This window comes from Manacus candei, unplaced genomic scaffold (genome assembly GCF_025592945.1).
Source record: "Manacus candei isolate 608988 ecotype Guabito, Panama unplaced genomic scaffold, ASM2559294v1 h1tg000023l, whole genome shotgun sequence".
NCBI lineage: Eukaryota > Metazoa > Chordata > Aves > Passeriformes > Pipridae > Manacus > Manacus candei.
The window spans coordinates 16,918,938-16,935,021 of NW_026138071.1; the positions used below are offsets into that span (position 1 = coordinate 16,918,938).

Below are 16,084 nucleotides of genomic sequence, written 5' to 3' on the forward strand. Positions count from 1 at the left end.
TGTGTTACTGGTAGCCGTGCCAAAGCTGCAGTGCAAGTGCAGAGTGTTCAGCTTCCATTACGGCAAACAGCTTAAAACAATACTGGCTTTGTTGCCAAATAATTTACTTTTGATGCCACAGTCCCTATTAGACAAGCTTTAGTCCTTGACTACACCATGGACCTGCTTTGGTGTGGGATGGGTATTTGAGTTTGCTGATTCTTCATTAATCACTCTTTATCTTGTGTGCTTTTTTCTTCTGGCTAATGGGCAGTTCAAGAAATTGCACTTGTTATACAAGGGTAGGCATTAGACACTTTAGAGACATCAGTGGTGTTTGGTGTGGGATGAGAGGGAACTGTGTCATCTTCTAACCCCCCAAGGGATGTTATTTTAATGGGCAACCTGCGTTACAGGGCAAGATGAGATATTAACAGCGAGTGGCATGTCCTGTGTGTCAGCATAACATAGCAGCCTTTTATCTGAGGAGTCCTTTGTCCCATGCTTCTGATGAGACGTGAAGGTTTTGATACCAGAGTAAGGAAGAGTTTCTCTTTTGACAAAACTACAGAAGGACGCAGCAAGATTGAATGTTGACTTGCAAGTACTGCAGTGTGTTAGTGTTTTGTGGTGGTTGTGCTGATGAGTTTTGAGGGGGGGTGTGTTTGTTGGTTTTTTTTTTTTAAAGTTGAACACTGACCTTGGAATTAGGTCACATGCTGCAATCTGCAGTTAAGAGATTTGAGCAGTTTCAAATATTACTGTCTGTGAGCTGCTCTGCAGAGAGATATGTGTGCTGAACTTGAGAAGGAAGTGGGTGGTCCTGCTGGGGATGGGGGAGTGGAAGGGGTTATATGACTAAATTGTAGCCCAGTTACCTGAAATATGTGGTATTTTTTAAGCACATTATGTGCATATTGAAGGCTGAAGGGGGGAATAGGCAAGAAGGAAAGAGTAATAGCAATAAAAGAAACCTTTCAGAATTACCTTTGCAATAAAGAGGATTTTGAGTATATCCAGAGAGTTTTTGACAACTGCTGTGCATTTCTGCTTTAGCAAAGGGATAATTCTCTGCAAGCTGCCATGGCATTGTTAATAGGTAATCACAGAAGATGCCAAATAGACTTACAATAAGTTACATAACCACAATTCAGTCTGTGTACCCAGAAAGAAGATAATGATTATGGTGATTAGTCACTTTGAACTGTAAATCACAAACAAAATACCTCAATTATACTGGCATATCTAATACAATATAAATAAGCAGTTTTAGTAAGAGACTTTTTAAAATATACCTAGCAGAATACAGAATTTGTTTGCTTTGCAGTTACACTAAACCAAGGGTTTTTTTGAGTGTACCTTGAAAGGAGAGGATGCTCAAGCATGCATAATTGATGAAGACCCTAAGAACAGAGGCACTGTTGTGTCTGTAAGGAGCGAGATTAGTTAGTAACAGGACAGAGACCACAATTGCTTCTCAGCATTCCTGAAGAGGAGAAAATAGAAACATAAGAGGTGAAAAAGAGACCTTACAACAGGCGTAAGAGTGTGCCAGCTATGGCTTCTTGTTCTTTGTGGGCTGTTTGGCAGTAACACAGTACTGTTATTTCCAGTGCCATTTTTTAGTATGTTGGCATAGTCATGTTTGTTTATTCACTTGTCGTGAGGATGAAAGATACTTCTATTGCCATGTTCTTTTGAATGCCACTTCTAAGATAATGTAATTTTTCTACTTCATGGTTAGACCTTTTTAGCAACTGAAAAGAAAATATTAAGAAATGCAGACCCTAAATAATCTCAGCATATGTCTGTCCCAAAGCCACTGCTGCCAGCCATACCACCTAACAAGTGTTTTAACTTTGCAACCTTAGATACCAGTATCTAAGCAGTGTAGAGCTCAGCACAGGCTAAAAACCCTGTGGGGGGAACCGGGCAACTACTGAGGTGGTGGTGGGCACTACACCCTCTTTGTACAGCTGAATCCTTACCAGGCTGAAGCAACATAGTGGCAGGTGCTCGTGAGCATTTCTGAACTAATTTACAGCAACTGTGTAGTGAATCTATTGGCGATCAGTCACTGTGGAAGGATGGTGGGAGGCAACATTTAAGCTGGTATTTAGCTCATATTTTGAGACAGCAGAGGTACATTAAAGTTATTCTGATGCACTGTATAAACAAGATCATTATTAATAAAATATGATAGTCCCTGCACAATGCACAGACTGAAGTACAAACCAAAGGGTTAAGGTAAACAAGGAATGATATCAACCAGTGTTAGCATCACAGTTTTGATTAAACTATACAACCCAAAGTAAATGAAGGGATTTTTTTGTGCTTGCTTGGAGTGCTTGTCTAGAGTGATTTATTTTTCTCCATGGATAGCCTCGTTATTTCTTTCAAAGAAATATATATAGTTCACAACCAAAGTACACTGAAGGGACCAGAGAAACTGAAGCTAATCTCCTACGATAGATATGAATTTTGTGAATCCACATGATGTTGAACAGAGAAACCATTCTGAAATGGAACATTTTTATAGCATATATAATTAAAAAACCAGGGACTTCATAGTTGCACAAGAACGCAGAATTCATGAATATCACTGCTTCTCAGTAGGACTTCAAATTCAAGTTCCCTTTTCTTGCTTTGAAGAAATGCAAGACCAAATCTTTTCCCAGGTATTGTGGTTACACTTGAAAAAAGTAAATACTCTCAGAGGTCATGTCATTCAAGTCAAAGAAACTGTAATCAGAAATGTATTTCAGTTTTTCTCAAGAGATATCAATTAGATGGTGAGATAATGGAACTTGCATTGTATGGAGATACAAGGATATTTTTGCAACAAAAAAGAATGGTTGCTGTTGGTTTTTATTGTTTATGGTGTGTGGCTGTGAAAGGAATGTCAGTGTGAGTGGCAGAAGAAATTCAAAGTTTCAGACAGTGATGACTGGAACAAGCAAACAGAAGAAATTTTGAGACGTGACTTGTAAATGCCGTGGAGTTCTTTTCTCTTGCTATGATGATGTGAGTTAATTCTGAAAAATACTAGATCATACCTGGCAATTTTCTTACCAGCTCTAGAATTAGTCTGAAATTTACTTAGTTCTGTCTGCAAGCTAAGTAAATGTAGTGGTACATGAAGTGTAGGCCTTTTTCCCTTCATCCTTCTGGACACGATTAAATGTTTTTTGTATGCCACATACTAACAAGAAAATTATTTATTTGTGCTTTTCCTGAGGTGTGCTTTCTGAAAAATAATCTCGCAGCTTGCTTAAAGAATATTACTGCATTACTCAAAGTGATATTAAACCAAGATAAAACTAGTTAGCTGATTTTTTTTACCAGATAACTGAAACTTGTATTCTGGGCTTAAACCACAGTTCAGTGTTACATGTGCAGCTGGCTGAGAGTATCTTCTTTAATTGTGAATTCACATATATTGTACAAAGACAGCTCTTCTGGTACTACTAAAAGGGCTGTTCAGAGTTCAGTGCAGTGGTCTGTGAAGTCAGGTGGGAAGGAAATGAGGCAGCACATCTGGAATAGGCCTTGTGGTTTGGCAGCAGCACGGTGTGCTCTGTTCAGCCAATAAGATCAGAAGTGTTGTCTTTCAGATAGTCACAGTTCTCAAAAGGCATCTTTTTCTGTTTTGTCTAAAATAACTGCCTTATTTGATGGGATTTTTTTGGCCTACGTTTTGCGGAAAAAAAGAGCTATATTCATTTTCATTACTAGGGATTTGTGGATGCTGTTAGTCACCTCTATAAATATCAATTAGGTCTGAAAGGGGAAGGATTATAGGGAAAGAGTCCTCTTGATAAATTTGTCAGTTAGGTCTGTTCACAAAGTGCTATATTCTCTAGGAATAAACTTCAGCTCAAGAGAATCTCACAGTCAAGTCAGAAAAATATTTCAGCATGGATTCTTAATGTTATGAAAAAGATCTGAGTTGGAAATTTTAAAAATAGAGAAATAACCTTGAAGAAAGGATTAGGAATATGCTTAAAGCACTGGAGCCATTTTTCTTTGAATGTCAGTCTCTTTATCTCAGCTTCTTGGCAGCCTGCTATACTGTCTGATTGGTGATAATGTCTACTTTCCTGTTTGCTGCTTTGTTGTGTTTCTAACTGAATGCCTCTCTTTTTAATTTCTGTGGCAGCATCCCTTGCTCCTCCTCCCCCCTCCATCCTACAGGTAACTCCACAGTTACCACTAATGGGATTTGTGGCCAGAGTTCAAGAAAACAGTAAGTTTGCTGCTCCATTGTGCTATGTTTTATTACTGGATGTGGCTTTTTGCATTGAGCTGATGAAAGATTTGACTGTATATAGCCAGAATTCTGCCTTCTCTACTGCCTCTGCAAGTTTCTCTGAAATTGTGAAGGGTGGGAAAAGGAAGTAATTTTGTTGGAGGTACCTCATCCTTCCTTCTCTGAATTTTATTGTCTCCAGTGTATTTTCCACAAGTTGTAACTGTTGGTCCCAGTGCAACTAATTGGGATAGGGAGTATTACTTCAACCCACTACCATGGTTATAGAGACATTTTCATGGTTGTACTATTGCTTATTTTCAGTTTCAGATACTCCTCCCCCACCACCGCCTGTGGATGAGGCAGTGTTTGATGAGTCTCCACCTCCACCCCCACCTCCAGAGGATTATGAAGAGGAGGAAGCAGCCGTGGTGGAGTACAGTGATCCCTATGCTGAGGAGGATCCTCCTTGGGCACCAAGGACATACTTGGAAAAGGGTAGGTTTAGAGCTAGTAGAGACAGTAGGGTTGTGTTTGTAACAACGTTTTTTATGAGCTCCCGTCATCCTGCTTTTGGACATGGAGTCTGCCTAGACTCCTTCATAGCCAGTATTTGGTATTGTGGTAGAGGTGCTCCTCCAAATGGCAACTTAAAAGAATGAAAGTTAAGCTACTCCTCCGAGTCTGACTCTCTTACCCTTTTCCCCAAAGGGAAGGTGATGACTAGCAGGCTAACTACATATTTTTTAACTTCCTCTATAACCTACCTTTCACTTAATCCTGATAATCATACTCATATGAGGTCAAAAGTGAATCAGTCAGTGCTGTGATTGTGTTTGGGGCTCTGGAAACTGCAATGCTGCATCAGTGTAGGGCTGTGCTAAGCTAGAAAACACTGCATATGTGTGGGACTGACTAACAGGCTCTGCTGCATGGCTGCATCTCAGTGTCTTCCCCTTCTGAAGCAGGCGTGTGGAAACATGGTGGAGTAAACCTACAGGGAAAAAAACCTGAGTAGGTAGATGGGACACTTGAGTATGAAAAGACCTACTGCCTGGTGTGTGTTCTCCTCTGAAACAGGATCGTGGTGCTTCTTACTAAAGGGTGATATAAAATCTGATGTCACAAAGCAACCAGGCATCTCACCTGACTGTTAGACCCATTCACGCTGCATCGGGTGGGGGAGAGTCAAGAATGCCACAAAGATGAACCCAGTGCAGGACATGAGGGGAGGGTGGAAAAGAGATAGAAGAGGCACTTTCTGCCAACTCTAGGTTGAAGAAGATGCTACTATTCCTGAGGGAGATGGAGGAATATGTGGGAGTTTCTTTGTTACTCCCCAACCCCATCTAGCTTGTGTGTTTCATGCAAGGAGTACCCAGGCTTTGCTGATAAACTGAGGCTATGTCAGACAAAGTGGCTGACTTGCAGGGTGTTTACATGACTTGCTTTGTCTACTGACCTCTCCACACCCCTGATTGGCAGAAAGTGTTACTGTTATTCTGTTGATGCACACAGGTTCTTTGATTAAAAGTTGTTTCAGTTTATTGTGGTTGGAGACAGTTTATTGTGGTTGGGGAAGCTTTTTTCCATGAGGGAGGATGAGGGAAAAATGCTATCTCATAGTCATAGGACTCTTTTTGCTGTGCAGTTTGGAGGGTATTCCTGATTACTGATATTAGTTACCTGGCTTCAGAAAATCATGTTTTGGAGTGCAGTGGGGTTCCTGATGTTGGATTTCTTTTTTTGGAGGAAGATGGCAAATCTTTTTCAGGTTGGGACCAGTACAGGTCATTTCAGCAAGTACTAGATGTGCTACATTACTTAATGAACTCCTCCTTATCAGGCAGTTCTGAGAATGGACAGTATCTGCTCAGTTGCATTGTGGATGATGTATTTTGGACTGGATGAAGATTGGAAGCATATTACTATTTGATAGGAGAGTAAGTCTCAAGGTTTTTTCCTGTGTTTTTCCAGGCATAAGATACTCTTTAGCCCAATTCTACATTTGTATCACTATCTTTGTTAGGTTTCTGTCATTCCTACCACCTGGCCCTCAGCACATCTCCAGTGGCATTTCAGCTGGGAGCAAAAGAGAAAAAAGAGGATCCTGGTGTGTGCAATGCCTGTTTATAGTTTCTCATACTAATGCAAGGGATGTGTGTGTGTGTACACGTGGTCTGGGAAAACATCTTTCTATTTGAAGAAATATTGACATTTGAATGATAGCATATTGTTCTGTTACACTTTTCTGTGTGACTTCTATGAACTTGTGAACTATAATAGTTTATATAGGTGCACATGTGCACAGATCTGTTACCTCTCAGGAGGCAGTCCAGGCACTTTAGTTTGATATTTACAAGGAAAAGCATATAGGATAGCAAAACTGTATAGGGGAGTCTTTAAAGATAAGCTGGAGAAAGTCAGGCTTTTAGTCAGAACATTTTTTTTGTAGAGAGAAAAAGTATAGGAAGCCAAACATTGTCTCGTATTGGTGCAGACACCCATGCAAAAACTGGAGATTTGACTGCTTTGCTGAAGTTCAGAGAGAAGTGCTTGGCTGTGAGTTTTTTTATAGCGAGCTTTGAAGCTTTAAAGTTAATGAAAAGCCCCATGCTGAAAGAGGACTTGCATACTCAAAGAATGCGTATGCTTATCCTGCTGGGAATTATAATGCTTTATCTTCTGCAAAATAATTTATCCCGCTGCAACTCCTTAAATAGTATTCTGTGCCACATGATTCAAAGCAGACCAAATGGATGGAAGTAAGTGACTGTTCCAACATATTTACCCCCAGCAGGTAGAGTAGCAATTCCTAGGATTTGTACTTGTTCTTTTGATATGACTGTTCTCTTATTTAAGTTCACATGAAAGCACTTTGAACAGGATTAGGGTAGATGACCTTTGCCATAGAAGCTGGGACACCAAGGAGGTGTCAAATACAGGGGGTTGCTGCATATTGAAATGGGATTCAGTATGACCCTGTTCTGTAAAGGGGTCAAGCAGTGTGGGGAGGTACCTTTAACACTAAGATATGCTCTAGCTTACAGCTGAGAAGGAAGTGAATAGCAGATCCATTTCGATGGAGAAATTCTTAGGTAGGATGTAGTTACTGGGGATGTTGAACTTGAGGACACCACCACGTGACTATAATAGCAACAGCCAACCTGCAGTGTCCACGGACACCCACTGCAGTTTTCCATTGAGCTCTGTGTCTGGATGTGTTGCATGAAAAGGTAAGAAAATCTTCTGACTTTGCAAATCAGATGAATGGAAATGGGTATCCAGAAGGAAATTTGCTCTCATACCACATAGAGAAAATGTGTGGTCACAGCTGCCAGATTTCAGTTGGCTAACCAGCCTGGCCTATGTTTGTGGTCAGTTTGATGCAACAGAGTTCAGCCAAACTCTGTGTAATCATTGGAGAACCAAAGATCACTGATTGGAAGAATATCAACTTAAATGAGTAATTCTGTTTTTCATAACTGCATTGAAACGTGTTCAGATAGAAACGAGAAGAGGCTCTGGCTCAGGCTCACAGGGAAGGATGCCACCTCCTGAGTCACTGTTGCTGCTTCCTGTCTCATCTGAAGCCTTTTTTTGCAGTACTGGCCTGGACTCCAGGTAACTCATGACATGTGACAAGCTCACAGCTTGAACTGGTGGGACTACAGACAGAAGGATTAAACAGCCTTTTAGAGAGAGGAGTGTTGCCAGTACAAAAATAACATGCTGGAGGAAGCAATGGTGATGTAAAAACAAAGCCATGCTTCAGGTAATGTTATAAGAGGCTTGACAAGAGGCAAATTTTCTTCACAAACTTAAGGAAGAGTTTCCTTCTTGTGAGCATGAAATAATGAATCCATTCAGTATCAGAAGGGACTAGAGTATACTCAAATGTGAGAAAGAAAGGAATTGGAAGTTACCATGATCCTTGGATTATTATTATCAAAAGAATGAAGAAAAATAGCAGTGACTCTAGGAAGACATTTTAAAATTAACAGTTGAAAAGGAATTTTGAAGGACTGTAATTGAACAGAGTACATGTTCATACAGCAACTTCTGTTTTTCAAGCTAAAAATTTACTCATTTCTTCATTTGTGTTTTCTTTGCTCAGAATTATAGGTCTAAAAGTAATTAGAATGAGTTACTTAACAACTGCTGGCACGAGTGTAGAGCCAACAACATATGTTTTTTAAATATGCTCCAGTCAAATAATATATATATAAAAAAATCTCTGTTCATACTCTGATTCTCCATCAGAATTGATTTGTATAATCTCAGGTTTCCCTAGTAAATATTTGAGTTGATTCCTTTTCTCCCTCAGAAGGAAATGACCTCTTTTCTTTTGGAAAGAACGATGAGTTAGTAGGACTCTTGGATAGTGTGCTTATGAACACATGCTGTTAATTTTTAATCCTTGCTTTAGTTTATAGAGTATCTTCCTGTCTATCCCCAGTATCAGATTTTAGGATCCCTGTCCAACATCTATTTTTTTTTTTCAATGGTAGCACTGTATGTTTCATTGCCAAGTGCTCAAAGCAGTGATTGATGCTATTTGTTAAAGTACTTAGAGTCTGGCTTAGCTCATTTTCTGTATGGAGCACATAATGATAGGACTGAGAACAGAAAAACGTATCAAGTTGATGTCTATTTTCTGCCATATCAGGACAATGTTTTATTTAATATTTGCCAGTGCTTTGTCCAATTTCTTTGACTTTCCTAACAACTTTTGTGCCTTCAGTAAGATATTTTGCAGCTGTAAGAAAATGTCCTGATATAGTATGTGTACATTTGGTTTCCACCTTCTTGGTTGCTCCTAACAGGATTCACCCACCATGGTGCTGTATACTCTGGGAGTGGCTGCTGGCCATTGAGACTGCATGCATGCATTTGAGAGATCTAAATGTGGAAGTAGCTAAGGTAGATGGAAGTTTGGGACATCAGCCTTGCTCATTCTTCCTGTGATCTGCTATACTCCTTCTTCCATGTTTTCCAGGTCTTAGTTGTGCTGAGATCTGTTTTAGCACATATATCTAATACATGAATCTTGGAGTAAGTCTGAGTGGTCACAGCCATGGGGAGTTACATTCACCTCCTTGTATCATTCCACACAAAAAGTTTTTCATACATCAGAGGAAGTTGTAAACTTCCTCTGGTGGGTCTGGAAACAGTAAGAATAGAAGAATTAGAGGCTCATGTGCTTCAAAGCATGAGCTCTTACAAAAGGCTTTGGAAGAAACTGTCCCTCTCAGCAGGTCATTCTGCACCCATACTGGGGGGGCAGTGGAGCTCTCTGAGATTGCCTGGATGAGGTAGGGTGATTTGATTTCCCTCCTCCTCCCTGTACCTCTCCTAACAGTCATGCTCTGTTCTTTCCTAGTGGTGGCGATCTATGACTACACCAAGGACAAAGAAGATGAGCTCTCATTTCAGGAAGGTGCCATCATTTACGTCATCAAGAAAAATGATGATGGCTGGTATGAGGGGGTCATGAATGGAGTGACAGGGCTCTTCCCAGGGAACTATGTGGAGTCGATCATGCATTACTCGGAGTGAAGACTAGAGGACAGAACACTGCATCTCCTGCTGCAGGAGCTGTCAGGGCTTCCCAGATCTCCACCAGCTGCTGGGGCCCTATCCCCTATAACTGAATGAAGGATAATTGTAACAACCACTCTTTGGGTTTGGTTTGTTTTTGTTTTTTTTCCTTTTTTCCCCCTCATTATAAAACAATAGTGATTTGAGTTCTTGAACAAATGGCTCTTCCAGCGGGCCAGCAGAGGCTATCCTGAGCCATCTGACTTTGAATTAAGCTGACCCATTCAGATGTAACAAACTTGTTGAGTAGCTGATACTTCACTCGAATTCTGACTTCTGACAGGCCTTGGGATCTGTCTCAGGAATCCTGTGTGCCCCCATGGTACTACCACTGGCAACAATGCCTGGCACTGGGGATGTCCTGGATGCTTGTGGTGAAGGTTACTGGCCAGTGGACATCCCTCCTGTTTCTACACTACACTCCTGTGCAGCTGGAAGAATCGTGTGCTAGCAAACACTGGGATTTCTGCACAGAGACGTTTCTGTAACTGACTTCCAGATAGCTGGATAAATCCTTAGCGTAAACACTTGTGCAGCTGCTCTGCACACGTAGGCTGGCGCAGGGGCACACAGAGCTGGCTTTCATTCACTCACCTTTCAGTTCAGACAATTAAGATGGCTGCAGCCCAGAGGACCCCCACCCCCATTTCCTCATCTTTTGAATGCCACATATTTGTTTTGTGTTCTGCACTGATGTAAATGTGCTCTTCTCCACAGCGAGCTCCTTGCCATGGTTGCTGCCAGTTCAAACAGAACTCACAGATGCCGTTGAGGGTGAAGGTGAAACAAAGTTTACAGGTCCTCCTGGGGTCTGAGAATAACCTCTAGGGGGTGTGGTCCAAGGTTCAAATCTACTCATGCCTGCTTGCACTAGAGAAACTTGCCCCCAACTTTAGTCTTATGCACAATATAATCTTAAAAATCCAATCAGGTATTGTAAGTTGGCTATTTTGTACTTGATGACTAGATTTGCATATGTACTGTGAGAGCCCTGTGCAGAGGCAGGACAAACGGCAATTGTCGTCTTCATGTCTGTTGCCAAAATCTCTTCAGTGGAAGTAAAAAGGGCTGTTGTGTGTACTGGTTTCCCATGGAAATCCAAGCAGTAACTAGCAGTAGTTCTAGCTCTTCCCCTAGCCCTCTCCATTGTTTATTATAATAGATATTTTGAGATGTACTGGTGGCTTGGGGTGGAGTAATACCAATTTGAAGGCTCTGTAGCCCCTTGTGATAATACTTGGCTTTTTAATCTAGTCTCAGTTAAAAATTCTGCTCTGTGATTGTACACAGCAGGTCACTGTAAGTGATGGCTGTACTATCTGCCTAAGGGAAGGTCTAAGTGTTACCTTTGGGTAAATATCATGCATTAACTGATTAAATTTCCTGTTGAGTCTTGTTAGCCTGCAAATTGAGCTGATCCTGTGTTGTGGGAGCCTCCTGGGCCAGGACATCTTCCTGGGCGACTTTTGACTGTCACCTGGCCAAGTTCCAGCTGGTACCAACAGTAGCCTGTCCAAGGTGAGACAATGCTGCAAGACAATTACCTGTCTTGGAGAGCCCTGTGTGTAAAGCAGAGCAGTGCACAAGAGAGCGCCACCAGAGCTGGGTTTGTGATGGTATTGGCAACAGACAGGTAATACCAGTCCCTTGCTTGGTAATTGGTGCAATACCAGGATGGAGGTGCAGGTTTGGTGCAAACCTGGGCAGGGAGGTATCATAGCTGCTCAAGGGAGAAGAATGAGAAAAAAGACAGGTGGGGTGTGTTTGCAGGACACGGAGGAATGTGATCACCTGCTGTGAGCTTGTGCAAGGTGACAGCAGGCAAGAAACTAGTTTGGTTGAAGTCTGCAGGAGGGACAACTTTGAAGAAACTGGTGTGCAAATAGAGGTTACTTTCTCCCCTGCTCAATCCACATGTAGCCTAAGCACTGTTGTCTTCTTTCTGGAAGCTAACAACATTATTGTTTGGGTGTGTTTGCCAGAACAGATACCCTTATGCCTTTGTCCTTGTGAAAACTTGTCTTTCAGCAAGACTGGGAGAAGCAGCCATGTTCAGTTCCCTCAGCCCATCATTTCTCTTGCAGCAAGCCCAGAACCACTGGTTGTGTAGTCACTGGAATGACTGTTTCTAGTGTCTACACTTTTGGCACAGGGAGGCACTGGGAGGTGCTTGCAGCCAGAGCAATTGAACAGCAGCATTAACACAGCGTGGCTGTGTTTTCCAGGTCTGTCAGAGCTTTCCTGGCTTCTCTTGCCTTGGGTATGTTTATGGCAAGGACTGAGCCCACAATGCTCAAATGCATCGTTAGAACAGCTCAGTGAGTTACTGAGTGAGAGCTCAGCCCCTGTGCACCCACACTCCAGCTGGCAGGTCATGGATTAGTGAAATGTGTCTTTAACCCAGCCCGTGTAAGAGTGAGTGCTTGAACTCTTCTGGCAGGTGGGTGGGGATAGCGTGTGATACACACCTATATCCTTAATCCTCATTCAACTGGTTTTTCATCTTGCAAGTTTTCTGTGTTGTGAGAGCAGAGCAGTGTGAGCTGAGCACTTGCCAGAGCCCAGCACAGAAGATGAGGCTGCAGAACTGTGAAAGTGGAATGTGTGACATTCCTTGAAGAAGTGGTTTTGGTCTGATGGGCCAGGGGTTAGTTTGGTCCCTGCTGATAGCATGTGGAATTGTTTATCCTGCAAGAACTGCTGTGGATGGAATTTCTGGTTCACCAACTGCTGGTTTTATGCTTTCTTATGCAGTACTAATGTAAAGAAATTTGTTGAGTTTTATGCATATTTTTATTTTGTACAGATTTTAATTCTGTGGCTTCTTTGGGGATGATGTGATATAATGGTCATAGACCAGGCCAAGGTAAACAGGCTTTGTATATTGATGTTACATAGATTGCATGCTAGTAAAGTCTGTGAGGGTTGTGTTTCCAGTTTTGTCCCCTGTACTTCTCCTTGTCCAAAATCTTCTCTCCCCCACCCCTTTTTAATTTACAGGTTTAACCTAAAAGGGGCTGGCAATTGGGGTTAGGGTGGGGGAGAAACACCTCAGTATTTTAAATAGGTGCACAGCATCTCTTCACTGCTGCGTTCTGCTGCCACACCTGAAAGTGTTCAGCATCACAGGCTGTTGAAGCAGGATTGTGTAGGCATGAGAGGTGGGGGAAAGAGATGCTACAGCATAGCCCAAAGAGTGCTGTATGGCCAAAATGAATATGTTTCTCCCTTTGTGAGAACTGCCTTAGCCCAGCCAGCTGTTTTCATTGTGCACAGAAATTGTTCAGCATTCTCTAGGGGTGTATTTTGCCTTGGTTTGCTGTATTAGAGGTTTCTTCCTTCCTCTTGGCCCCAGGGACAAAGCTGTTAATTACAGCTGCCTCTCCATCATGTGCCTGCACGAGGGGAAGTCTGACTGAGTCTGTCCACATCTAGTGCCGAAGCAGGTTAATTTTGGTGCCTTCTTTCCAGCCTAAGAGAGATGGCTGAGGTTGCATGTGTCTCACCCATTTTTTACCCCTCATCTTGCTTTTTTTTTTTTCCCCTCTCTCACTGGTTAGAGCAGAGGGCTGAGAAGGGCAAGAGAGGCAAGCAGCCAATTTTATGCTTGAGCATCTGGAGAGCGTGTCCATGCACACTGGCTCGAGTAGGCACCAGAGAGCTGAAGCAATGCCTAAACACTTGCTGGTCTCACTGGTGAGACACAGGCAGATACTGCTGCACTGAAGAGCTACTGCTCTCACTAGAGGACAAGAGATGTGGCATGGCCCCAAGGTAGATGACAGTTTGGTGTGTGTTACCAGGAGGTTGATCATGTTCCTGGAATTCAGCTTGTCCTTGCAGTTAGTTGAGTTAGTTGTTCCTGAAAGTGGCTGGAGATTGCTGCTGATGTGACCTACAGGTCCTGTGGTCTGTGGCTGGGGTGGCTTACCCATGGGTGCCAGAAAGGCTTACACCCAGCTGGTTCTTGTTAGAGCAATTTGTTCTCCTTTCACAGCTGCTGGGCATTTTCTTTCTTTGCTGCTGAAGGTTTTTGGTGACAGCCAAAGTTGACATTGGCAGTGATTCAGCTTCTGAGAAGAGCCACTTTTATCCAGGGTGTTTCAGTTGATCATGAGAAGAAAGCCACGCAGCAGCAGGACTGATGAACCTTTTCTGGCAGAGGGTGGGCTGCCTGCCTGCTGTGTGTGTCCGTGTTGGTGCCTAGAGGTGGAAGAAGGTTGTGCACTGACATTTTTGTGCTTCTGTGGTGTCTCCCACCTGTGCTTGATGGTGACTTAGGAAGAGCTCAGCACTAGCAACTTCTACGACTTCTTAGCAAACGCTGCTGGAAATGAGCTGCTTTTTTGTTAGTTATGTCTGTGGGCTCCAGGCATAAAGCAAAACTCATGTTTTCCTTTCTGGTAAGGATAGAACTTTATGTGGGTTAGTAAACTGGGAGCATTTACAGGGCTTCTCCTCCTTGGAGTTGGGACAGGACATTTTGTAGAACAGGTGGTGTCTGTATTCTCTGCAGGCCAACTTCTTGGAAGCTGCTAGAGGATGCTGGTGAAGAGACCATGGTGCTGTGGCTTTACTAGGAGCAGTACTTATATTTACAGTATAGAGAGTCACTGAAAAAGCACTGCAGCATTTTAGGCAGCATTACAAACACCATGTAGAGACTTCAGTTCCCACGTTGGCAACTGTGGCAGTGGAAAACCTACAGCCCTGTTGCATTCACTAAGGCAAGTATTTACAACACTAATCTCAAGAGAAGATGGTGGTGGAAACTGAGCATTAGGTAGATGATGGGCTACAGCTTATAAGGTGCCACTTACAAGAATCTGCTGTGCTTACAGGTCTATTCACCTTCCCCATCTTTTGGCATCTCCCAGTATTTGGTGCTGCAACATTATTACACAGAGGTCAGAACAGTACCAGAATGGAACAATGTGTGGTTTGGGGTTTTTTCGCCCCCCGTAGCTGAAGTCAATGTGTAGTAACAATCCCATTGATCTACTTCTGATTTTAAAACTTCAAGAATAGTGGGACCTCCACCTCATGTCCTTGGGGAGGTTGCTGAAAGCTTGGTGCAGCCAAGGTTTGACAACTGCTATAAGAAAGAGTAATTCACAGACCACGGTGTTCTGCTGCTTTCATCCAAAAAAATCCCCACCCATGTGTTTTGTTCAATCTCCTACACATGCAGGAAGAGTTTGTTTCTTAGGTACTCTAAATATACTAATTTTATTAGCACCTGTGCTTATAAGCAAGATGTGTTAGGAAACAGAGAAGGCAGCAGCAGCCTGATGGCCAGAGGTCAGCCTACAGCCAGCAACCTGCTGAACAGATCTGGTGACCCCGCTGAAATGTGTGCAGTAGGTTTGTTCCAGTTTCTCGTAACACCTCAGAAGAATCCTATCACTACTGACTAAGAGGAAGAGCTGTGTACAAATTCATTTCCATTACAGCGCCCTGATAAAGTGCTGATATGTCTGAGATTTTTTGGTAAAGAACAAGTGCTTCTTTTCACATTTGAAAAAAATGTCTTTTGCAACTTGCATGGACAAACAGTTTCTATGAATTCTCTGGAGATGTCAGTGTCTAACATGGATTTTGTCCATGCACCTTTTTCTGAAAGCAGATACCCCCTTTGGTTTGCAGTCAGAGGAGTATCACGCTGTGCTTTTGCTTTTGGTACTGCTGATGCAGTGGATGAGTGCAGAGCCCACTGTAAATGACCAAGCCCATAGGACTCTGGGGAGCTGTATGCCACCAGTAACATTTTATTGTGTGTGCCATTTGAACCACCTTCCAGTGAGTGCAAAACCCAATTTTTAAATTTTTTTAATTGTACTTGGAATTAACTGTTGCTGTGTACTAAACCCTCTTGTTACAAGCCCTAAATAAAAGGAACAAAGCACACCCCATGTGTTCTGTGAGCGTGCCACAGCTGTGTCACATTCCTTGTCTTTGTCTACAGACTTTTCAACACACTAGGGACAGGGATAGTGGCTTATGTGTGCAGGAGGATCCCCGAGGATCTCTGAGCACTGCACTTCCCCCAGGAAAACTATGATCCTTGGCATAGAGCCTGCTGCCTTCAGCAGCTCCTCTCTCCACCTCTGTATGACTGCTCCTTTTCTGGTAGTTGCTAACATAACATCTCACATCTCTGCTGCTCTCAGGGCCAGCCTGGGAGCAAATCATGGGGGAGGGAGCAGAGCCACATTCCCTACGGTAGCCCCAGAGAGGGTTCACAGCAACACTTAC

The 16,084-nt window shown here is 42.7% G+C and overlaps 1 protein-coding gene across 19 annotated transcripts in view; it reads left to right on the forward strand.

Annotated features, from left to right (window-relative positions):
* The window catches only part of ABI2 (abl interactor 2), a 69,101-nt gene extending 53,360 nt beyond the window's left edge, over positions 1-15,741 (forward strand). For 9 of the 19 annotated variants that reach the window (XM_051786868.1, XM_051786869.1, XM_051786876.1 and 6 more), the window contains 3 exons: positions 4,139-4,225; positions 4,553-4,726; positions 9,612-15,741. In XM_051786868.1, coding sequence (XP_051642828.1) covers positions 4,139-4,225; positions 4,553-4,726; positions 9,612-9,787 — 437 coding nt within the window. In that variant the 3' untranslated portion in view covers positions 9,788-15,741. The remainder of the gene's footprint in view (positions 1-4,138; positions 4,226-4,552; positions 4,727-9,611) is intronic. The other 10 variants (XM_051786872.1, XM_051786884.1, XM_051786871.1 and 7 more) reach the window with 2 other exon arrangements.
* Positions 15,742-16,084: the final 343 nt, after the last annotated feature.